Raw genomic sequence first — 23,775 nt, 5'->3', positions numbered from 1 at the left:
AGAAGTTACTTCACCTGGCTCACCACATCTGCTCCGCAGGCCTAGAAAAGCACAGCAGCAGAGTCTTGCCCTAGACTTGTGAGCAGCCAGAAAGCAACAGGACTGACTGTTCTGACGCCCACCCAGGGTGGAAAGAGTACCAAAGACTTGACCATGCTGGACAGTCACCCTCCTACTTTGCACTTACAGAGTCCTCAGCCTGGGAATCCTCCTCCTCCACCGCTAATTCTTCTACCCAGTCCGAATCCACCTCAATGGCACGCTCTTCCCCATCCACCGACAGGTGACTCGGGCCTTGGCCATTACTCTGGCTCAGGGCATTTGTGACATCAGCCAAGTAGGACATAATATGACACGTGCACTCCAAGACCATCACATGCTGCAAGAGAAGGCCGCAGAAGCTTCAGTTCTGTGAAGCACTTTCTTACAGCTCATTAGGGCAGAGGAAGGACAGCACAGCTCACTGTCTCCCCAGCTCCTACACGGCCTGCACAGCTGCTCCGTACGCTGGACGAATTCCTGTGTACTTGCTCACTCTTAAGCACAAAGCTAACACATCTTAGTGAAATATGGAGACTGGAGGAAAAATGGAAACTAAGACCCTCAAGACGAGCCCAACTTCTAAGAGGCTCTCATCAGCACTCTTCCTGCCATAGCATTACTGTTCGTGGTGCAAGACATTAATTAACAGGCATGAAACGATGCAGACAGAAACAGCTCCAAAGACCAAGAGCGAAGCCAACCACTGCAGGCAGTTCCATGTTTGTCTTAAAAGCCTAGTGGACAGAGGCTAGAGAGACACTCAGTAGTAAGAGCACATGCTGCTGACAGGGGATCCGGGTTCCATTCCCAGCACCCACACCAGGTGGCCCTCACCGGCCTGTAACTCCAGCTCCAGGGAATCTAACACCCACTTCTGGCCTTTGTAGGCACCAGCCCACAGGTGTACATGCATACGCACACAAACACACACAAACAGAAAGCTGACCATGGTAGCATATGCCTTTAATCCTAGCAATTGGGAGGCAGAGGTAGGTGGATCTCTGAGTTCAAGGCCAGGTCAACCAGGACTACATACAGAGACCCTTTCTCAAGCCTCTTGCCCCTCAAATAATTTAAAAATGAAATAAAATAAATTTTAAATGGTTACATTAAAACACCAGCAACCACCAAATAGGCTCAGATTTCTAAATTTCCAGGAGCCTCTTCATTCTGACAACCGGTGCCAAAAGGACAGTAACTAATAGAAAAGAGGGAACCAGTCCGTATTTGCTGGGGTTTTGAGGCCAGAGCACTGCCCTCAATCTGATCACCGCTACGTTCATGCATGGGAGTCAAGGGAAGAACTTGCCATAAGACTGGTCATCCTCAAGCCCCATCTACACAGCCCAGAGCTCTGCAGGCATACGGAGCAGCTGACACTAGAACTGAGGATGCCACCTGGAGCCCAAGGCAGCAACACCCAAGCATCTCAGACAGCGGAAATGCTGTGCTTAGGAAGGACTCTGCTGAGTCCCTATCAGAGCATCACCCAAGACCTGCACAGGCCTGAAGGCCTGCAGTCAGCGGGTTCGCTTTACCAGATCAGTTGAGTCACTGCAGCTCTCTGAAGGCCAGTGAGACACAAGAGAGATAAGAAGCCCCTTCCCCGGCTCCCTGCGTGGAGGAGCAGCACTCATGCTCCTTACCTTCCCATGCATTACACTGGCATTCAGTTTCTCAACCACATTCTTCTGTGACAGGTATTTCTTGCTGTCCCCAAGGAAAAAGAGAGAGAAGACACAACCATGTAAGGCTCCAAAAGAAGGATGCACTGTCACAAGCCTTGAGTCAACTGTGATACTGTGAAGTGAGGGCATCTGTTTAAGCAGTATGGAGTTGGCAAGGCTCAGGCTGGGCTGGTCTTAGGACTAACCCCCGGCATTCAGTATTGTCTCCCCAGGACTTAACAGGAAAATGTACTAAAAATAATAAAGACAGCTAGGCACGGCACATGTGCCTTTCATCCCAGCACTGGGGAAGCTGAGACAAGGATTTTGAGTGTGAGACTGCCTACACAGGCTACATAGACCCAGTCTCAAAGATATGTGTGCGTGTAGGTAGTCTGAAATGAACAGTGGCTGCCACTGTATCCCTACCTTAACACTCAAAAAGGAAGAAAATTTAGGCTTACTTTTTATACTGACGCTGAACAATAAAGGAAGTGAGCTGCAATTACCCTTCTCTAAGTACAGAACAGTATACAGGTGAAGTCCTCTTACCATCTGCCCAGCCAGTCCACAGCAGCATTGTGAAGCTGAAGGTGGCCAGCACCTTGTCCAGCGCTGGCTAGAGTAGCCATCACAACCATGAGTTCGGGGAAGCCAGTCCCATCACCATTTGCCAGCATCTCTGTTGCCATGGGGGTCAGGGTGCCCAGAAGCACAGCACACACACCTTCTCCAACTTGGCTGGTGAAAAAGAAAAAGAAAAAGAAAAAAAAAAAAAAAAGCAGTATTCTAAGTGTAGTCTTTTATTTTTAAGAGCACTAAAACACCAAGCTCCAAATGGTTAGTTCAAAACTCATGGTCACAGAGGTACCTGGTTAAACTCAGTGGGTCACAAAACAAAAATGTCATGAATATGGTAAAGAGACTTCGGAGGGGACGCAGGAGTGGAAGATAAGAGATGGCGTAAAGGTGTTGGACAGATGGCTCCGCAGTTAAAAGTACCAGCTACTATGGCAGAGCATCTGGGTTTAATTCCCAGCACCCACATGGAAACTCACAAACACCTGTCACTCTTGTTCCACGGGCCCCAGCACCCTCTTCTGGCTCCCAGAGGCAACACAAAGTGGCACACAGACATCATGCAGGCAAACACTCATAATCACACTAGTACAGTAAAATGAAATATAAACAAAATCTTTTTAAGAGGCAGGTACTGTGTGAGTTTAAGGCCAATCCTGTCTACATAGCAAATTCCAGGACAGGCAGGGCTAAAGAGAGACCCTGCCGATAGATTAGACATACAGACAACACATTTTAAAGGAAATGTGCATGGGTAAGTAATCAGAATACATTATAAACAGGCATGAAATTGTCAAAGTGCAACTCTAATAAAAACTACTTAGTGTTATAAATTAAGTATTATAAAGAAACACACCAATCTCAAAACTGAACTTGAACTACTAGAGCACAAAACACCTGAGGTTGCAACTGACAGGCTAGACAGTCCAAAAGTGTCTCCACAGGAAAACTCAAGAAGCAACGCTAGGCTCTGGAGCCAGGCAGGAAAGACCTGGAATGCCCCAAGGGAAGGCAGCTGTAGCTGCTCTATGGAGCTCTGAGCGATACAGACAGCACACTCAGACTGCCTACCTGTTTTCCCGAACAATGTAAGTGGTGAGTAACTGCAGCAGCTGCCGGTTCTCCTGAATGACCTCCAGCTGGTCGGAATCCTTTGGGGGCGATGTTGTCATGCGGGTGAGCCAGGCCTGCAAGCGCACTGGCTCCACGCAGGCCAGCTGGGCGAGAGAGCCACAGAGATGAAGGAGGCTTGGGTTAGGGCTCTTCTCAGCTAGAACAGGACAAGAGGCTTCCATCAGAGAGGACGGGGACCTCCAGGAAGGGGCAAACAGCCAGAAGAGGAAGGCCTCAAGAGTTTCAGCATCTTTCCCAACTTTCTCTGAAGGATTCTCTACACTTGTTAGCAGTGTCATGCTGCAGCTAAATTCAGTCAGAAGTCGGGCACAGTATTACCCGGACATCAAAGTTCTCATAAGAAGATTACCAAAAGCTGTCACTCACTCAGCTGGAAGAGTTTGGTGAAGAATTTCAAGACTCGGTTACAGAATTTAGCAGAGAGGTCCTCATTGGCTGTGGCCATCATGATCTGCACAAGTTCCCCACTGAAAGGCATGAGGGGAAACGAGAGACGCACATTAAGTCTCACATAAAAAGAACCTGCTTCTGCCCACAGCTTCATCCCAGGGGAAATGACACTTATGAGTCAACCATACAAAGTGCTCATGGAATACGGCCCCGCACCAAACTCAAGGAGGCGGCAGTAACCCACATCCTCCCAGGAGAGACACCCAAGTGGTCCCGAGAGAGCTGAGTTGGGACACAGAGCCCCTGCGTCCACTGAGTCAAAGAAAGCCACGCTCACCCATCTGAGAAGAACTCTTCCATGGCTTTCCGGGCCTGGCTGCTCTCCAGCTGCTTTTCCAGATACTGCAAGCACTCCTCCAGGATGGCCTCCTCCAGCCCACTGAGGAGCAAGACCACACACAGCTCAGAGCCCTCCTCACGGACAGGCTCTGAAGAACACGTTGATAACTAGACCTTGAGGCAAACATCTAGTTTTGTTGTGTCGAAGTTCAGCATAAACTACTGACATACACTATGTGCTCAATTAAATGTTTAATACAACAACAGCAAGGCCTCAACCTTACTTTTCTACCTTATTTCCAGGGAAAATAAAGAAGAGAGGTAAGCCAGCTGTGGGTTCATGTGCCTGCAATCCCAGCACTTGGGAGGCAGAAGAGGAGTATCACAAGTTCCAGACCAGCGTGGATTTAAAAAGTGGATAAAAAAGTGGATAAAAAGATAAGCTGCAGTTAGCCCATGACTACAGAGGAGGGGGCAGTCTGGTCAAATCAATCATTTCTGTAGAGCTAATCACCTCAAGCGCCTTATGTGTGAAAAGAGAAAGAAAAGACTAGGGAAAGGCTCAGTGCATGAACTATTTGACACACAAGAATGAAGACCAGATTCAGATCACCAACTTCCACATTGATGCCAGGTAGGTATTACCACCCAGTAACCTGAAGGCAAAGACAGGATCCCCAGGAGCAACCCAGCTGACTAGCCAAAACTGAAACCCTGAGTTCAGGGTTCAACTGAGAGGGCCTGGCTCACTAAATAACACTGATTACACTAGAGGATGAACAAGACTCCCAGTGTCAGCCTCGGGGACCCCCACCCCACTGCCCGCAAGCACACCCACATCCATGTGGGCATGCACATACACATATGCAAAAATATACTGTTTTAAAGGGCTGGTGACACACACTGGTAATGCCAGTCTTTGGAGGTTGAGGCAAGAGGAACCCAAGTTCAAAGCAGCCTGGCTACACAGCAGGAGAGGAGCTAATGAGGACCAGGAAAAGAAAGGGAGGGAGAAAGGCAGGGCCCTTGAAGTAATTCCTAGTCCTCAACACTGGATACTAAGTGCTAGTAGCTGAGCCTTCCCCGCACAGTTCCCAGAGGATATGGTGCACCCCACAGCACAGTCTAAGGAGGCAGATCAAACACCAACCTACCCCAGGCCACCCAGTTCAGATAGTCACACCTCACCAAACCTGTTCTCACTCCCAATCTGAACATTTAACATTCCATTCTCTCAACAGTTACTCCTAAGAATCCGTCATTACAGAAGCTTCTTCACACCCTTCCACATGAGGGCACAGTACCACAGAGCTGTCATCACCAACATGGCGGTAGCTGCAGCAGCTCTCTCTCAACTGCTCACCTGTTGGGATCTGCATGGTTGGCCAGAATGTTGTAACACCCTGTGATCAGCTTCTCATACACACGAGCCAGGAACTCATCTGACTCCGCAGGTCCCAGGATGCGTTCCAGGGAGTTACTGCTGATCTCAGCAACACTCTCTGTGCTGGACTCCAAAAGAAGGGGTAGCAGGGTCCGGATGACCTGTGCTGGGTTCATCTCATCTGACCACCTGTAGCCAATGAGGTGGAAGCAAAGTAGAGAACATGTCCCGACGTGCTACAAGGCTGGGGCTGGCGCTTCTAGTTTAGTCTTTGCCCTCCTTGACAGTTAGAAACAAAAAAAAATTTCCCTATAAAAATTCATCTATTAAAATAACAATTAATAAGATACATTTGCATAATAAGCATAAAAGACTAAAACAAGAAACAGCGATCAGTCCTTGAATACTCTAGAAGAGCAGTCAGGAGTCTGGACCACTCTGTAGGTAATATGACTCCCTGTGACCCAAGTGCAGGAAGACAAGCTGTCCTTCTGGCCTGCCTTACTCCTTGATTCTAGCAAACACTGTAGAGTAATGCCACTATCGCCTCAGCTACACTGTACTTCTTCAGCCACAACACAGCACATCCAGCAAGGAATGGCGATGCTTCCAGGCTCTAGTACTCACACAATCAGATCCCCAGTCAGCCTGACCAGGGAGAGGAGAGTATGTTTCAGGGAAGCTGCCAGGGGCAGACTCTGGCCACAAAGAGTCCCCAGGTGAGCAGCCTGCACAGCACTGATGTAGCTCTCCGATGGGATGGTGTCATTGGCAAACGCATTGCGCTGAAAGCAAACGAATCAGGTGTAATGAACAGACCACCAACACTGGAGAGAATTCATTTATATAAAGTTAAAAAAAAAAAAAAAAACCTATGATAAACTAAGGTTTGCAAACAGTGTCCTCCACTCCAGGGTCCACCGAACAAAGCTGAGGTGATGCGGCAGTCCAAGTTTATTTAGAACAAAGTTAATAACTCAATACAAAGACACCCAATACTCCCTCCAACTGATTAGAACACTAACAGTAGAACTACTGCTTGCCTATAATGACTAGGAAGGATCTGGCTTTTACAATGCATCTGGTCTCCATTACGGGCCATAACTATCCTTAGAGACACCTCTGGGTGCTATCAATAGGCCACAGCTGCCAACCCAAGAGAAGTTGAATCAAACTTGGCTCCCCACAAACTTTAAAGAAAGACTAATCTGTCTGCAGAGGTAGTCTGAGCTGCACAAACACAAGCACTCCACGGCACCTGACAGGCCAGAACGCTGGTCTGCTGCATCAACCCATGGCCGAGAGCAGGGCTGGAGACACAGAGAGCTCATGCAGCACAACGCATGACAGCATGTCACACTTAACCAGACTGTACCTGGTGATACAGCCAAGTTCAGAGAAATACAGTGGTCTGTGCTCTGGTAACAAGGAGTGCTAGGCAAAGGGGCCCCATGAGAACACTCGCGTAGTCAAACACACTGACTATTGATTTAGCTGTGGGCAAGAGCGGAAATGTGAGAGCATCTGCCAGCAGCCAGTTCAGGCCTAAAGAATAAGGACACACAGCGTGGTTTAGTGCTCATGCCTGCCCTGGAACCCAGGGGGACTCACCCAGGATCCAATGTTGGGGAACTCGTTGGTATTGATATTATTCCAGGACTCACAGACAGTCTGCACTGATGACGGTAAATTCTGCACCAGCGTTGGACCTGGAGGCGACAGAGAGGATGAGCAGTCATCACAAGAAAGAGGGAATGACAGAGTACTTAAAGCGGCCCCCACTGTCAGAATCATTACTAAGACAGCTTAGATGGCTATTTCGGCAGCTGAACTAGGTCCAAGAACCAGCTAATTACGCAGCAGCTAACAACTGCGATGGCAAGGCTTTCGCTTTCCATCAGTCACCTTCTAATCTTACAAGTAAAGATGACAACTGAAAACAAAGGAGGGAAGCTTTTTAGCAGGTCAGGCTCCAATCACCATCAAATCTGCCTGCCTCCACCCCCAGTCTCAGAGGAAGTGCTACTGTGAACCCTCTCCCCACCCCTCAGAAGACAAATCCCGAGGGCAGGGATCACGAATCCACAAGAACAGCACTCAGTGAAGCAGCACCAAGTGAGACTCCAAAAATTAGAGTGTTTAAATGTGGTACTGGGGACACACAGATGGTTGGAAATTATAAAGGGGACTTTCTGAGCTGAACCCCAATCCTGCTCAAGAGCTCGGATCATCCGCCCTATTTTTTGCCAGACGATTCCTAGGCCAGGAGAGAGATTGCAGGCCTGATGCAGGCATCTGCAAGTCCAGGAACTCCACAGAGCAACCGGCCTGTCCCCAAGGGACTAGCTGTGCTTGGCTCAGACTTCAGCTTCACTGTCTGCACAGGAGTTGTGGCAAATGACCTTCTCCTAAGCCTCAGTTTCCCAGTAAGTGCACTAGAGAAACTACTCTCTGGTTCCTCGAGATGCCTGACACTCAAGGTGGCTCCAGTAAAGCGGACATGTGCTCACTTACCCAGTGTGTTTGCCTTGCACCTGCTAGAGCCAATTGCCAAAACAGCTGCAAAGCCGAGAAGCTTCTCCTGGGAGGGCTTCTCGGTGGATCCCTCTTCGTTCAGGTTCTGAAGCAGATAGGCTCTGACGGGAAGGAGGAGGGAGACGCTGGAGGAATCGGGTCCTACCAGCTCAGGAGGAACTAACCTTAGAGTAGCTCAAGAGCCAGCATCTCTGCTTGCAATCTGCTTAAGGACAAGTGACAGTCCCACCCCTTCATGGGCAACCATTTCCCAAAGAACAGCCCACCCTCAGAAAAGCTCCCAAAACAACACTCCGTAATGAACAAATCTAAAGGGTACTGAATACTCCTATCCTCCTTCCTGCTTCTTGGAAGACTGGCAAACACACACATCACACACACACACACACACACACACACACACACACACACACTTTTTTTTAAATCCAGGTGACAGTTTCATATGCCTTTAATCCCAGCACTTGGGAGGCAGAGGCATGTAGATAGATCTCTAAGTTCAAAGCCAGCCTGATCTATAAAGTAAGTTCCAGGACAGCCAGGGCTACACAGAGAAACTGTCTAGGTAAGATAGTTACATACACGGATGGATGGATGGATGGATGGATGGATGGATGGATGGAAACATAGATAAGCAAACAACTACCAGCCCTGCTGTTTCTACCCCTAAGTGCCAGGATTGCAAGCGTGGGCCACCATGCCTGGCTGTTCCTTTTCCTTCCCAGTCCCAAAGACAGACTCTCCCAGTTCCAGTTTAAGAACAATCAGAAAGCCAGGTGTGATGGTGCATGCTTTTAATCCCAGCACTTGGGAGGCAGAGGCAGCCAGATTGCTGTGAGTTCGAGGCTAGGCAGGTCTACAAAGCGACTCTAGTCCAGGACAGCCAAGGCTACAGAGAAACCCTGTCTTGAAAAACCAAAAAAAAAAAAAACCAAACAAACAAACAAAAAAAAAAACAAAACAAAAACAAAAAAAACAAACAAAAAACAAAAACCAGAACAACCAAAAACCTCACTTTGTGGGTAACCTCCAGTTTGTATATATTGAAAATGAATTTTCAGCTTTTAAATATGACTGGCTGAACAGATTTTATAAGACATGTAGTTTACAAGGCTTGCTGGAGAAAGAGAACAGTTTTGAAATAGCCTCCAACCCATTAAGGAACATTTGTCTCTCGGTAACCTCACACTTGGGAGGCTGAGGCAGGAGGACTACCTGAGTGAGACTTTCCCAGAGTTAACAACTGCGCCTACGTCTGGGTCCATGAAACCGGAGCCCTGCAAGGGCCTCATTCCCATGGAGAGCGGGCGCTGGGAAAAATGCCTATCCTCCTCTGTAGCCTAGAGCTAAACTGCTACAAGTACTTCCTGAAATTATAAAAATTAAATGTCCTGGGACTCCTGAGCGGACTCAAATGTCCTCAAGGTCACCCCTTCACACACTGCACCGAAGGGAAAAAGCAAAACCCACACAGAAGGAAGGGGTCCAGACAGAGACCCCAGGACCTCAGAGTGAGTGCAGGCCTCCACACCTGGTGAAAGCAGCGTAGGTGTCAATGAGTTGCAGTGTAGCCGGAAGGAGGTTTTTGGTGATCTCAGATGACTTATGAGGATCGGTCTCTGCAGCCATCTTAGAAAAGTGCTCATCCAGAGAGACCTGGACCTTTGAGATAGCCGCATCCAGGGTGTAGATGGACTGCAGACTAGGGATCTCGTGGAGCTGCAGGACGGTGGTGCAGTCGATGGAGCAGAATGAGGAGATCTTTAAAAACACCCGGAGGTTAATGAGGTGTGACAGAGGCTGCGGTAGAGCCAGGCAGCCCTGGCGTTACAGTGAGAATGGCAGCGTACCTGTCGCGCAAAGTACTCCTCTACAACCTCAACGTCGTACTTCACTGAGCTGCACTTGCTGGAAGTCAGCTCCATGAGCGAGCCCGCATGCTCAGGCTTCATGCCTTGCTTCAGAAGGTGATCCTATGTGGACAGCAAGAAAAAGTATTTAGGAAAACAAATCCGGGAAGTCCAAAGCGTCGTTTAGTGCAAAGCAAGTCCCCTGTGTCACCTTTATCCAGTTGACATAGGAACTGATCCGGAGGCGGGACGACCATCGCAGAGTGTGTAAGATATCACATTCGCTCATCTCAGGGGAGTTCGTGGACAGCTGGTTCATGTAAGTCTTTGAAGGTGGTAAAATTCCCAAGATTCTCCAGAGGATCAGGAAGTAATACTGCAGGGCGCAGGCCTCCTGAGGGGTGAATGGAATAGTGGAAGCATGTGGCATGCTCACATCTCCCTAACTTAACAACCGTTCCAAAGACACCCTTTCAAGCCGAACTGTGTGCCTACGGTGAACTGAGAGGCCTCTACAGCATCTCAGCACATGAGCACTAAACCTAATGGGCAGATACACCATGATGCTCTATTCTGTTCTGCACACATAGGAACTGCAAGAATGCTCCCACACAGCTCTGGCTTCCCAGCACTTTACCATCTAATCAAGTGGAGGACATAAGCTGGGCAGGACCACAGTCAGCTGACCCCTAGCAAACAGCCCAGAACTGGTCAGAACTAGTCTGAGACTTTTAGAACACTAACAGGCCCATAAAAGCTGAATCTTGAGGCTTCTGTCATGACAGAACCACCAGTTGACACTTGAGCAGCCACCAACATTCAGTCACATTTCTCTCAACTTTAACCAAAACAGAAAATTACAGCTGACATAATCATTCAAACCTCATAGAAATGCTACAGAACCAGTCAATTTTGCAAACAAATACTGAGTAAGTAGCTCAGGCCCAAAAAGATCATTCAGGTAAAATGATCAACACACACACACACACACACACACACCCCCTCCCAGTACCCAGTCTTACCAGAGCTGTCACGTTCTTATTTTCCTTCCTCCTGACTGTATCAAGCTGAGACCCAGCTGCGAGCAGGGTGGTCAGCGAGGTATAAAGTTCATCGTACTTGACAAGCTTGGAGAAAAGAACTTCTTCACAGGCCTGGTACCAGAAAACAAAGACAATAGAAGTCTGGGTATGGCATTGCACACTTTTGTCCCCAATACTCAGGGGCAGAGGCAGGGGGATCTCTATGAGTTACAGACCAGTGGGCTACACAATGAGACCCTGTCTCAGAAATAAAATTTAAAAAATTTTAAGATTTTTTTTTTTCTTCATATTAAAACATTTTCCCCTCCTGGCCTTGCATGATCACTTTGTCTCCTGACTGTAAAAAACAACCCAACTAATCCTTAACTGGTTTCCCTTTATAGCAGACTGCAGTTGAGGGCGACACAAGCACACAGCGGCAGGCTTTAGAATGACAAGAGTATAGCAACCACTTTCATTAAATGATTTGTTAAATTTCTGATATTTTCCTTTTAGATACTCAAATGCCAACACAGACCAAACTTCCTCATGACAGAAAGCTGTTGCCTTCCCTGACTTAGCATCTACCTCACATGTGCAGAGTGGTGAGTGCCCGACTGTGTTGAGTGGCTGACCCACGTGTAAAAACAGCTTTTAAATCTTGAGCAGGGCAGGGCAGACCTTGCAACCCCAGCTCCTCAGGAAGCTGAGGCAGGATGATTGCTCGACTTCCCTCAGGCATTTGAAGTCAGTTTAATAGCATAAGGAAAGCCTCTAACTCTTTAAATTAGAAAGAAAAAAAGAAGAAGAAAAAGAAAAAAGACAAAAACAAACAAAATTCCCAGTACCACGGAATCCAGCCGGTTCAAATCCTCCTCGGAGGCCTCTGGGGACAGGACGCAGTAGAACCTGGGCTGTGGTGCTGCATCTGGAAAATGATGAGTTCATCACCCAAGTGTGAGGCATGTGAAAGTCAGTTTCTAAAATTCTTCTAAAACTCTGGCAGGTGGGGTACCACCCATGGGGGAGACTAGGGCATGGGGCCAAAGCTCCTCCTGTAGTCACCAAGCTAAGATTCAACCCCACCAACAAAGACCAGTACGTCATCACCCTGTTACTGACAACCTTCTTTCTGACCTGATGAAAAATGTTTGGACCAATTTTCTTCGACTTCCTTGAACCCATGATACAGGGGAATGTTGGCCCGGCGGCTGCTGCTGTCTTGAGATCCACTTGCCCAACCAAAAGGGGGGCTCAACAGGTTGTGTTGTACCTTTGAAACACAGACACTTGAGTTAAGGATATACAGTTACCAATACACTTTTCACACCAGGGATAATAACATATCTAGCAAAACTTGCAGCATCAAATAAAGATGAAACTTTGAACATTTTTGTAATTTCTTTTGGGGAATTTTTGATAGTGCATCAAAGGGAACGAGTGAACAAGGGAATAAGAGGACACCCACCAATCAACAAACCATCAAGAAGTCTCCCATTACCACTTCCAGCCAAACGTAAGGGCCAATTCCAAAGGCTTAGCTAGCCCTACCCATAAAGTCTTCATAGCCACAGATAAAAAAAACCCTATCACTTTCGAAGAACCCGGCTCTCAGCAGGAGAGCAAGGAGATGTGTGGGTCGTCACCTGCTCAAACAGGTACACGGGGGCTTTGGAGTACTGATGAAGCAGGTAGTCGAAGATCAAAAGGAGGCGGGCCAGGATCAGCGGCACAGAGCGCATCTGAACCTCCATATCAACACTCAACTCCTGGATGCTCTGCACAAGCATGGTCAAGATGGCCCGGCGGCCCTTCTCAGAGAAGCCGTGGAAGATGAGCAGTAGCAGCTGCAGGTGCTCCACATTCAGGTCCTCTGTCTCACTGGGCACCACCCCCTGCAGTGCGTTCTGCTTCATTGTAGACAAAAACCTGGCAGAGAAAAGAGGAGGTATCTGGCGGAAAAACCCCAGAAAAGCCCAAGCTTATAACACCCAGCACTGCAAGGAGGACGAGGTGAAGAAGAGAAAAACTGGTCCAAAGAAGCCAAAAAGTCAGATGTGGGCCAGCAAGATGGCTCAGCAGGGGTAAGCACTTGCCATCAAGCCTGGCACCCCTTGTTTAGCCCCAGGGCTCATGATGAGAGAGAAGCAACTCCACAAGTTGTTCTCCGGCCTCTCTAAGCATGGTGTGACACGTGACTGAAGACACACAGTTCTAAGCCAGGCAGTGAGCAGGAAAGAGGATGCTATAATCAGAACTTGCCAGAGAGCTTTATACAACAAGGAATGAGCACAGCCAACTGTCTGCATGTGCTGTGGCTTAGGGAAAGGATGTGTGCTTTAATAAGGGCACCCTTCCTTCACCCAGCGCCCAGGAGCCTTCTTGCAAGACTCTGCCATGAAGAACACAGTGGGCCTCTGGCATTCAAAGAGGGCTATGATCTTACAAATCCAACATTACAGCTATTTGATCCTGGGCTGGGGGATAGAAGAGCAAAGCCTTTTAGGGAAACAAACTGCTTTGAAGCCTAACCATGTAAACAAAACCGGCAGAAAAACAGGTCCATCTAAGGGGGATTTAGGTGATTAAGCTGAGCTTCCCCCAAGGAAACAAGTTCTTTAAAATGTATCCAAAAATGGTGGCAAGCTCTTGTGGGAAGCATACTAACCAAGGGCAGCCGGGCCTTTTCTCTTTCGGGAAACTGGTCATCTTTGGAACCCAGGCTCTGAATGACAAACCTCCCCATGGCTACAGGAGGAGCCTCTTCCCAGACCACACTGTCAAACTAACCCATCACCTCTCCACCCGTCCTAAACCCACACAGCAGCTTCTGATAGCCAGACTGCCAACCAACCAGTCAATCCCTGCAAACAGTACTCAGTCATCCTCAGAGCTGCTGTCAGGGTCTTACCTGTCCCACACTTTCAGACATTCAGGGACGTCAGGGTCACCTTGTGATCCAGCTTTATGTTGCCAGATAAGCAGGAGACGGGAAAGCACAGAGAGGCCTTGGGGGTGAATGTACAGGGGCCAAGGGCCCTCGGAGAAAGGAGCAACTCCCAGCTGCTGCAGCAGTGTACTCTGAAGGACAGGACACACCAGAGCATGAGAAGAGAGACACGGAACAAGGTACACACATTCACCAACGCTCCTTTTACAAACAATTAATAATAAAAGACTTGGCAGTAGGTGTCTAGAAGAGATCTGGAGACCCTGAACTGACAGAGATCCACCTCCTGAGTGCTGGGACTAAAGGCATATGCCACCACACCTGGCTGCACAGCCTTCATTTTATGGCTAGTTCCCTCAGACAAGCAACACCCACAGTGGGAGGCTGACAACTTGTATATCTGACAAGTGGTAAAACAGTGCTAAGTAGAGAACTGCTGCCTGTGAGAAGCCAGCATGTCTCCTCAGCAGAGCTGTCCTTGTTCCCAGCTGAGTATCCCTCCTAGGAACTAAGTGCAAACACACACAGTGAGCAGGTGCCATTGAACACCTCACAAATGTCTGATTTCCTATATGCCTTTGGAAGACACAAGTCTGACAAACTAAATCCTTCGATATCCTTGATGATACAACTCCTTGGAATTCAGTATCCCTCGAAGGACACAGATCTCCAGGGCTGTCTCACTCCAGGCCAAGCTCTGCCCCAAGAGCACATGCTTTCCCATGAACATGTCAGGCAGTCACAGGGTAGATGTCGCATGTTCCACCAGTAATAAGGGACACAGAAGACCGTATACAGGATGGAATGGGGGCAGCAGGTTTATTCCAATAGCATCCATTGCAAGGGGACAATACTGAAAGGGAACCTGCCTGACCACCTTCCCTGACCTTAGTAGACAGCTTGATTCAACACAGTAGGAAAGCATCCGAGAGGCTGCAGCAATCATGGCTTTCCACAGCCCTCCAGCGGAACGCCCACAAGCTAAGGTAACAGTATTCACTAACTCCAGTTCTCCAGAGGAACACATTTCGTCTCTACTCTCTGGACAAGTTTAGGCAGGACAAGACTAAGTCTATGAAGTCGGAAGCGTCCCTAAGTAAGCTTCGATCTGGGGAGGGAGCTGAGCGCTACAGCAGGACCACCTTCAAACAGTCTGGGAAGCTGCTGCAGGCCATACACTGAACACTCTGCTTTCATTACTCATATTTCCTTCCTGCCAAAAGAAAACACTTGACTTAACAATATAGGCAAGCATTAATAAATTCTACAACTATCTTTTTAAACAACAGAAGGAAACATTTAAGGAATATGTCAAACAGTTTGGGATTCTGAGAATTTAACTTTTTCCAGTACCTTCCTAGATTTTATCCCTTTGAGAGAAACTGAAAAACCTCTAAAATACAGTGCATCTGATATCTGCTAAAATGATTGTTTTGCTTGGATTTTTTGACGTTAAGAGTCTCGCTATGTTGTCAGGGATAGCCTTAAATTTGCAATCCTCCTGCCTCAGCATTCTGAGCATCAGACATTAAGATAACAGTAACAGAAAAACTTTGAATAGTTTCAGGTCAAAGTGTTGGAGATTTGCCTGATTAAACATCACTGAGGGAAAGGGTATCCAGAGGAAATCATGCTTTAGTCTGTGGTGTGGGATCAAGGCTGGGGCCTTGCATGGTTAGGCACATGCTGTACCACTGAGCTGCATCCCTGACACGGAATCCAAATTTTTAACCATCTCCTAAGAAATCCCTGTCTAAATCAAAGATTAGGGAAGACTAACTTTGCCCGTTACCAAACAGTTAGCAGCTGGGTGTGTGACATGTGCCTGTAGTCCTAGGCTTATGCAGGATCACTGCCAGGAGTCTGTGGCCAGGTCAAGTACATGAGTCCCAAGTCAAGCATAGCTAGAGAGAAGTCTTAATATAACTAAAATAACTCTAGTCTTAATAAAAAGAAGTTACCAAAATATGATACTAGCACACTGAGAAGAGGATGTGAATCCACAGGACCTGACATCTTGGGGGTAGAGTGAAAACAGCCGTGTGGCCTGATGTGCTGATGTCGCTCACCCTGTGTAGCCTGACGTGCTGACACTCACACAGTGTAACCTGGCAATTCTACTCCAAGTGAAGCCCCAAAAGAAACACTCTCCTCCACAATAACAGGCAACACAAGTAAGAAAGAACACAGCAGCATCTAGAATGCAATGAGGTACAGTTCAAATGTGCCTCAGTGGAAACGGAGATGGATCAAGCGGTCCAGCGTAAGCACAATGTATCACACAGCAGTGTAAACAAGGTTACAATAACACCCACTACAGCCGACTATTGGCAACAGACACTGTATGACTAAGTGAAATGTAAAGCATGTGACATTACATAAGCACACAATGCCTTTCTCTGTACACTGAAAGTGTGCCTTAATTTGGGGATTATAGGTACATATGAAACTGAGAGAAACGAGGGCCTTGCGGCTGATGACTCATGTAGTTACATGATCACAGTCAGGGTCACAGTCCTGAGCTCAGGGTTGCGGACAGGTTTGTAAGGAAGAACACGTCTCCTGTGACCTGTTGGTCCCTTTAGAGCACCCTGTACTCTGCATTTCCTCCATCACCGGTGAACACTTCTCACTCTTATTTTGTAAATAAATAGCTTTTGGAGAATTATATCTACTGGTCTGCTGTGAGAAGCACTGGAGGGTGGGTTAGTGGTTTTCTTCCTTTAAGCTTTATGATTCTGGGGAAAGAACATCTTGTTCTTCCAAAGACCCTAACCTCTGCTCAGGGGCACACACAACATCGAAGCAAAGCTCTGCAAAGCAGAGCATAAAAACAATGCACTGCTCAGTGAAGAAAGCCACCACACCCCAGGGAAGATGTGAGGCGCTCCTGCCTGGGCAGCCACGGTGCACACCAACCTGCAGGTTCGAGGACTGTAGGTCGGAAGTCACCAGGGAGTGGTTGAAGTGATAGAGAGCAGCAGCAAAGTCCTCATCTGATGACCCTTAGGATAGAGGAAAACAGTTACTTGGGAATTTGGACCCATAAGCGGCCTACAGCAGCATCTAGCCTTTCTACTGACCCTTGAGTCCATCTTTGTCCACCTCCTTAATGATGCTGGCCAGAGTGGCCATATGATGCTCTGAAAGAGACACACTCAGGTAGTTCCGGATGAAATTGTTCCGAGAGTTTAGCATGGAAGATGTGATAAAGTTGAGAATGTTGGAAGCAAGACCTAAGAACTAAAAAGAACCGAAAATAGCTCTGATCAGTGGGGTATAAGCTTCTACCATCTCTAAATTCAAACTAGAATTCCAAGCCCATAAGTCCCCATGCCAAAACTGAAGGTTCTCATTTAATTCTTACAGTGGGACCACGTCCATAATGAGAAGCAGCTGCAGGGAATAGCGCACCCACTCGACGCAGCAAACCTCAGAAGCACTGAGGCAGGACCTCTGAGCTGACCTATTCCTTTCCCTCGTTCCTCCAGAGCCCACCTTGTCCAGCTCAAGACATTACCAGTAGCATAGTGGAGACTGACCCCCACACCAATGATTACCATACATACATACATACATTTATCCTCCCCTCTTTCCCTATTATTAAACTAATCTGTCATTATTGTAAAAACTAATTATTTAATGATTATATAAATGTTTTATTTCTATAACTTTGACATATGAAGCTATATAAGGCTACATAAAAGAATTGTACCTGACTCATTTACTGATAAATTACTGGAATAGGGGCTGAAACACAGAAGATAATCAATACATGTTGGCTGAATCAATAAACAAACATTTATGATGCACCAAACCTATGCTAAAACACCCTTCAGGGTGGGCACAATCACTCCCCAACAAGGAGACATTCAGATTCTGACCCAGAACCAGTAAGAGAAAAACTAGGATTCAAATCATCTTCTATTTAGTCCTAGAGACCGTGCTAAAAACCATTAGTACTGGAAGCATGCTATTTAGTGGCACATTATTACTGCCCGGAAGTCCTACAGAGAGACAGATCTTAGTTACCCCAGTTATCCAATTTATAATTGCCCTATCTCAGAGGACATCTGCTTCTCAGCTCAACCATTCTAAGTAACGCACCCCCCCCAACACACACACACACACACACACACACACACACACACACACACACACACACAGCCTCAGAAATCTACTCTTACCAACTCAGGATCTTTGCGACTGGCCAAGATGTTGCCCTTCTCACCAGAGGCCTGCTTACTGGGGCTTTTAACACGAGGAGAACTCTCCAGAGGTGGTGGTGGTGGAGGGGGTGGAGGCGCAGCTTTTTCTTTACTGGGAGAGATGGTCTCCTCAAACCACTGCCCTAAAATAGGCTCGCTGTCATCATCTGAAGAGCAAGAGAAAATCACAAAAACAACAATTTTTATGTGTATGAACCTATTTTCAAAAGATGACAGGACACCCTGATGCTGAGGGCAGGAACTGACCCTGTCATCTGTCAAGACAGCTAACCGAATACAGAAAGTGCTCCCATCTTATTACACATGAGTTATAGTGCAGTAAAACTGATTTCTTAGGGAGTTCAACAACAGAAGAGAAAGCATTTCCTCTTATCTACCTGCCTGGAAAGAGGTCAAACCTTTACAAAAGCAAACTAGTCTCATCAGCTACATGCCCAGGATGGTGAGAATCACAGCCCTTGGTGTTTCACTATGACAAGGAAACTGAGAATCGCCTCCTCTGCGTAAGTCTTCAGTTCCTCCCTATGCATCCCTCAGCTACAAGCCCATGGTAAAACCAAGCCCCTGCCACATGGTCTTTTGACCTGGACAGGGAGGGCAAAGGTCCCAACACAGGTCAACAGAGGAGTAAGCATGAACTGAGATATGTTTTGATTCCAGCGGAAATGAAAAGCTATATGGTCTTGGTTAAAAGTAGTCACTATAAACCGGGAGTGGTAGCATATGTCTTTAATCTCAGCACTTAGGAGGCAGAGGCAGGCGGATCTCTGTGAGTTCAAGGCCAGCTTGGTCTACATAGAGAGTTCCAGGATAGCCAGGGCTACACAGAGAAACCCTGTTTCAAAAAACCAAAAAAAAATTTTTTTTAAAGTAGTTGTTATAATTTAGCCTTCCACACTCAACTTATTCTTTTTTAAAAAGTCTCATGTAATAATTTCCCTCCCATGACACCTCAGAAATGTCACTCTTACCAACTCGGCCTTTGTGGCTGGCCAGGATGTTGCCCTTCTTACCAGAGGCCTGCTTACTGTGGTTTTCAGGCAAATAAGAAGAAATGGTTTCTCCTCCTCTTTTTTTTAATTTATAATTTATACAGTATTTGAGCCAACAGGCCAGAAGAGGGCACTAGATCTCATTATAGATGGTTGTGAGCCACCATGTGGTTGCTTGGAACTGAACTCAGGATCTTTGGAAGAACAGCCAGTGCTCTTAACCTCTCTGAGCCATCTCTCCAGCCCATGGTTTCTCTTATGTTGTTGGATTCCTTAAGAAATCAGTTTTAGGGCTGGAGAGGTGGCTTAGAGGTTAAGAGCACTGGCTGCTCTTCCAAAGGTCCCAAGTTCAATTCCCAGCAACCACATGGTGGCTCACAACCATCTATAATGTGATCTGGTGCCCTCTTCTGGCCTACAGGCACACAGGAAGACAGAACGCTGTTTAAATAATAAATCTTTAAAAAAAAAAAAAAAAAAAAAAAAAAAGAGGGCTGGAGAGATGGCTCTGAGATTAAGAGCACTGACTGCTTTTCCAGAGGTCCTGATTCAATTCCCACCAACCACATGGTGGTTCACAACCATCTATAATGTGATCTGATGCCCTCTTCTGGCCTGAAGGTGTACATACAGACAGAGCACTGTATACATAAAAATAAATAAATCTTAAAAAAAAAAACCATCAGTTTTACTGCACTGTAACTCATGTATAATAAAATGGGAGCACTCTGTGTATCCATTTAGCTGTCTTGACAGATGACAGGGTCAGTTCCTGTCCTCAGCATCAGGATGTCCTATCATCTTTTGACTTGCCCAGACTGGCCTCCAATTCACTATGTCAATAATAACCTTCATCATATGCCCTCTTCCTGCCTCCCTAGTACTGGATTCCAGGCCGTGTTATCACACCTGGGTTACAGGCTGGTGAGGACTCAGCCCAGGGCTTCATGCAATCTAGGGAGGCATTTTCCCCAACTCCGTGGCCCTCAAGCTCCTCTTAAACAGCACATCATCTGAGAGAACCTCTAACAGCAACGGCAGCCAGGAAAACGAGACGGAAGCGCAAGGAACTAGAGGGCTATCTTGGGCTACCTTGACTGCTGTCCTCCTCTGTGCTACTGAAGTCATCCTCATAGTAGGTGTTGGAGTCGGTGGAGGCGCTGGCGTCACTGCTCATGGAGCCTTTCCGCTGCCGCTGCAGCACACACGCCTAGAGCCACGAGGGTGCAGAACAGAAGGGTAAGAAGCAGAGCCGGTCCTTCACTCTCCTTCATGACCTCCAAGTGTCTCCATGTCTCAGTCACTTTTCAAATCAGCTTTCTCCAAATGTTCCCCCACTGGGACTCTCCACGTCTGTTTCTTACAGAGGCACTCATAACCAGAGCCATGGCCATGGTGTGTCCACCATGCTTCTGCTTCAGACTTGTCACCACAAGCCACCAAGGCCAGCACATATCTAACGCTGGCGGGCACTAACTGCTCCTGAAGTTTCACAAACTACTCTTTGTCAAGCTGGGTACAGCAACAGCATGTGCCTGTAATCCAGAGGCTGAACCAAGAGGACCACTTGAGTGCAGGAATGCAAGCCAGCTTAGGCAGCAGAGAGACTTTAAGGGAGGCAGGAAAGGAAGGAGACATGCGCTCTAGGGAGGATTCCCCTCCAAAACCACCACCACAGCCTGCATTTATAAACTTCATGGTCTGTGTCAACCTTACTCCAATTTTTGAATTGATTGACTGCTGACCTTTCTGTATGAAGTTGAAAGTAAAGTCAGGAGCAGGTTTGTCAGCGGAACAGAGTCAATCAACCGTTGAATCCTTTGTGTGGATGTGCTCTGGGCCATAATACTCAGGACTGCAGGGGGACCATCTGTCTCCCAACCCTGAAGATAGTGAAATCAAAGGCACATCAGTCACATTACTCTGGCAAGATACAACCCCTCACATTGGCTCTGGCTCACATCCCAAGGAGACCTAGCAACCAATCCACAGCCTCCTCACCTTGTGGAGAGCCTCCACCTGCAGGTCTTGAAAGAGAGACGTCAGCAGTTTGATGGCATGGTTTGCCAGTATCACAGAGAGTACCCCAAATCCCTGATGCCTACACAAATGAAAACAAGCACAGACCTTAAGATCATTAGTGATGAACCACAACCTCATTATCTTGCCATTCTGGCAACCTAGATCTACAAACCTTCCCTCCGAGGGGAAATACCATAGATGTTACACACACATGCACACACGCACACCCCACTCCAGCACTGCAGCTCGCTCCCCAAAGCCCACGACCTACAGACTTTAGGTTAAGAACTCCTTCCAAATGAAGCTATTTAACATCAGCTCAAAGCTACTGAATCAAAAAATAATGATTTATGAAGAATGGATAAAGAAACATGGTACATTTACACAATGGAATACTACTCAGCTATTAAAAACAAGGACATCATAAAATTGGCAGGCAAATGGATGGAACTAGAAAATATCCTGAGTGAGGTAACCCAGACCCAAAGAGACAAGTATGGCATATACTCACTTATAAATATTAGCCATAAAGTACAGACCCAAAGAAGTAAGGTAACAAGGAGGGCGCAAGGGAGGATGCTTGAATCTGACTCAGAAGGGGAAATAACAATAGACATCAGAGGTGGAGGCAGGGAGGAAACTAGGAGAGGGAGTGGGGATCAGATTGGGGGTGCTGAGAGAATGGAAATTGGTGGGAGGGCACCTCTGGGATGAGCTGGAGACTTGGGATGAGGGAGACTCCCAGGAGTTTATGGGGGTGACCCTGGCTGAGACTTCTACCATCAGGGGCTACGGAGCCTGAAGTGGTCACCTCCTGTAGCCAGGCAGGACCTCTAGTAGAGGGATGGGGACACCAACCCACCCAAAAACCTGACCCAGTATTTGTCCTACCTACAAGAAGTACAGGGATAAAGATTGAGCATAGATCAAGGGAATGGCCAACCACGGACTGGCCCAACACGAGACCCATCCCCTGGAAGAGAAGAGCCAACCCCTGACATTATTAATGGTACTCTGCTGTGCTTGCAGAGAGGAGCCTTAGCATAGCTCTCTTCCAAGAGGCTTCACCCAGCAGCTGATAGAAAGAGATGCAGAGACCCACAGCCAAACAATAGACAGAGCCCAGGGAGTCTTGTAGAAGAGTCAGGGGAAGGTCTATGAGAGCCAGAGGGGTCAAAGACACAGGAGACCCACAGAGTCAACTAATTGCGTGGGAGAGGGGATGGGGAAGGAAACAAGGGGCTCTCAGAGACTGAAGCACCAACCAGAGAGCAAGCAAGGGCTAAATGGACCTAGGCTCCTTGCACACATGGAGCAGGTGTGCAGCTTGGTCTTCATGTGGGTCCTCTAACAACTGGAATGGGGCCTATCTCTGACTCTGTTGTCTGCCTTTGGATCCCTTTCCCCTATAGCTGGTTGTCTTGTCTGGCCTCAGTCAGAGAGGTTGCACCTAGTCCTACTATGACTTGACATGCCAGGGCAGGTTGGGATACATTGGTGCGGGGGTGGGGGGGCTCTCCTACTCTGAGGAGACAGGAAGGGGGGAATGAAGAGAGAGGGTGAGGGTAGGGTGGACTGGGAAGAGAAGAAGGCTGTGATCAAGATGTAAAGTAAATTAATGCATGAAAAGAAAAAAGAAAAAAATGATGATTAAACCTTTTTTTTTTTTTTAAAGATTTTTGAGACAGGGTCTCTCTGTGTATCTGGCTGTCCTGGAACTTACTTTGTAGACCAGGCTGGCCTCAATCTCACAGAGATCCTTTCAAAGGACCAGGGTTCGAGTCCCAGCACCTACATGGAGGCTTACTACTTCCTCAGGCACCAGGCATACATGTAGTGCACAAACGTGCGTGCAGGAATAACACTCGTGTGAATAGAATAAATCTAAAATAAAATTTATTAAAAGAGAGAAAACTAAGGAAATAAAATACAGCCAAGTACTTAAGAGAATAAAAATCCAGCAATGCCTCAGTTTAAGGAGTCGCTTGAGCAACACAGAGCATTCACTGTCACCTCCTTCCTAGCAAGCAAATCTCATTTTTTGATCTGAACTTGCTGCAAACTCTAAACACACGCGTCAGGTACTCTTTCCCCCTCTCACAGATGAGGAAATGAGACCAAGACAACCATGACCTATTCAGATGCTAGAGCAAGAAAAGCGAGTTAGGGAGCCAGCATCATTACTGCATTTGCTATCAAACCCACACAGCTAGGTGAGTCTACTGACATGAAGACCCTGGCTGGCTTTAATGCCCAGGACAGAGTGTGCTCAATGCTGAGCACAGGCTCTGTGACAATCTACAAGCTCCACTGTGGGGTCAGCAGCTCATCACTACTGTGAATCACGGAACAGCACAGCACAGTGTTCAGAAATGGAGGTCACCAGTAGACACATACCCTTTGCCGGGCCCCAGTTTGGGAGAGCCCACTCCCTCTTTTGTACGAGAAAGGATGTCTCTGACTCGGAGGGCAGCCAACGGGTCCTTCTCCTTCCCCTTGTCAGCCAGGGCTGTAGGACTGAGATTCAGGATGAGGAAGAGGCTATTCAGCAGGCACCAGGCGCCCAACAGCTGGAAGTTCTGGAAGTGCTATTGAGAAAGGACAAAACCGATCATGAGCAGGGACCTTCACGCCTGATGGAAG

General features: G+C 47.4%; 1 protein-coding gene across 1 annotated transcript in view; it reads right to left on the bottom strand.

The window, feature by feature from the left end:
• Nucleotides 1–23,775, bottom strand: part of Ubr4 (ubiquitin protein ligase E3 component n-recognin 4) — a 111,757-nt gene that overhangs the window by 71,717 nt on the left and 16,265 nt on the right. Inside the window, exons 11-35 of the mRNA XM_051170919.1 lie at nt 23,530–23,720; nt 21,112–21,211; nt 20,856–20,993; nt 20,203–20,320; nt 18,077–18,264; nt 16,973–17,132; nt 16,809–16,894; nt 13,851–14,020; nt 12,586–12,868; nt 12,077–12,212; nt 11,788–11,867; nt 10,940–11,071; nt 10,129–10,311; nt 9,918–10,040; nt 9,599–9,828; nt 8,050–8,171; nt 7,147–7,244; nt 6,163–6,320; nt 5,515–5,724; nt 4,150–4,251; nt 3,789–3,889; nt 3,360–3,558; nt 2,262–2,450; nt 1,689–1,752; nt 188–379 (exon numbers count right to left, since the gene is read on the bottom strand). Coding sequence (XP_051026876.1) covers nt 188–379; nt 1,689–1,752; nt 2,262–2,450; nt 3,360–3,558; nt 3,789–3,889; nt 4,150–4,251; nt 5,515–5,724; nt 6,163–6,320; nt 7,147–7,244; nt 8,050–8,171; nt 9,599–9,828; nt 9,918–10,040; nt 10,129–10,311; nt 10,940–11,071; nt 11,788–11,867; nt 12,077–12,212; nt 12,586–12,868; nt 13,851–14,020; nt 16,809–16,894; nt 16,973–17,132; nt 18,077–18,264; nt 20,203–20,320; nt 20,856–20,993; nt 21,112–21,211; nt 23,530–23,720 — 3,753 coding nt within the window. The remainder of the gene's footprint in view (nt 1–187; nt 380–1,688; nt 1,753–2,261; nt 2,451–3,359; nt 3,559–3,788; nt 3,890–4,149; nt 4,252–5,514; nt 5,725–6,162; nt 6,321–7,146; nt 7,245–8,049; nt 8,172–9,598; nt 9,829–9,917; nt 10,041–10,128; nt 10,312–10,939; nt 11,072–11,787; nt 11,868–12,076; nt 12,213–12,585; nt 12,869–13,850; nt 14,021–16,808; nt 16,895–16,972; nt 17,133–18,076; nt 18,265–20,202; nt 20,321–20,855; nt 20,994–21,111; nt 21,212–23,529; nt 23,721–23,775) is intronic.

Source organism: Acomys russatus, chromosome 29 (genome assembly GCF_903995435.1).
Source record: "Acomys russatus chromosome 29, mAcoRus1.1, whole genome shotgun sequence".
Classification (NCBI taxonomy): Eukaryota; Metazoa; Chordata; class Mammalia; order Rodentia; family Muridae; genus Acomys; species Acomys russatus.
This window is presented reverse-complemented; position numbering and strand designations above follow the sequence as displayed.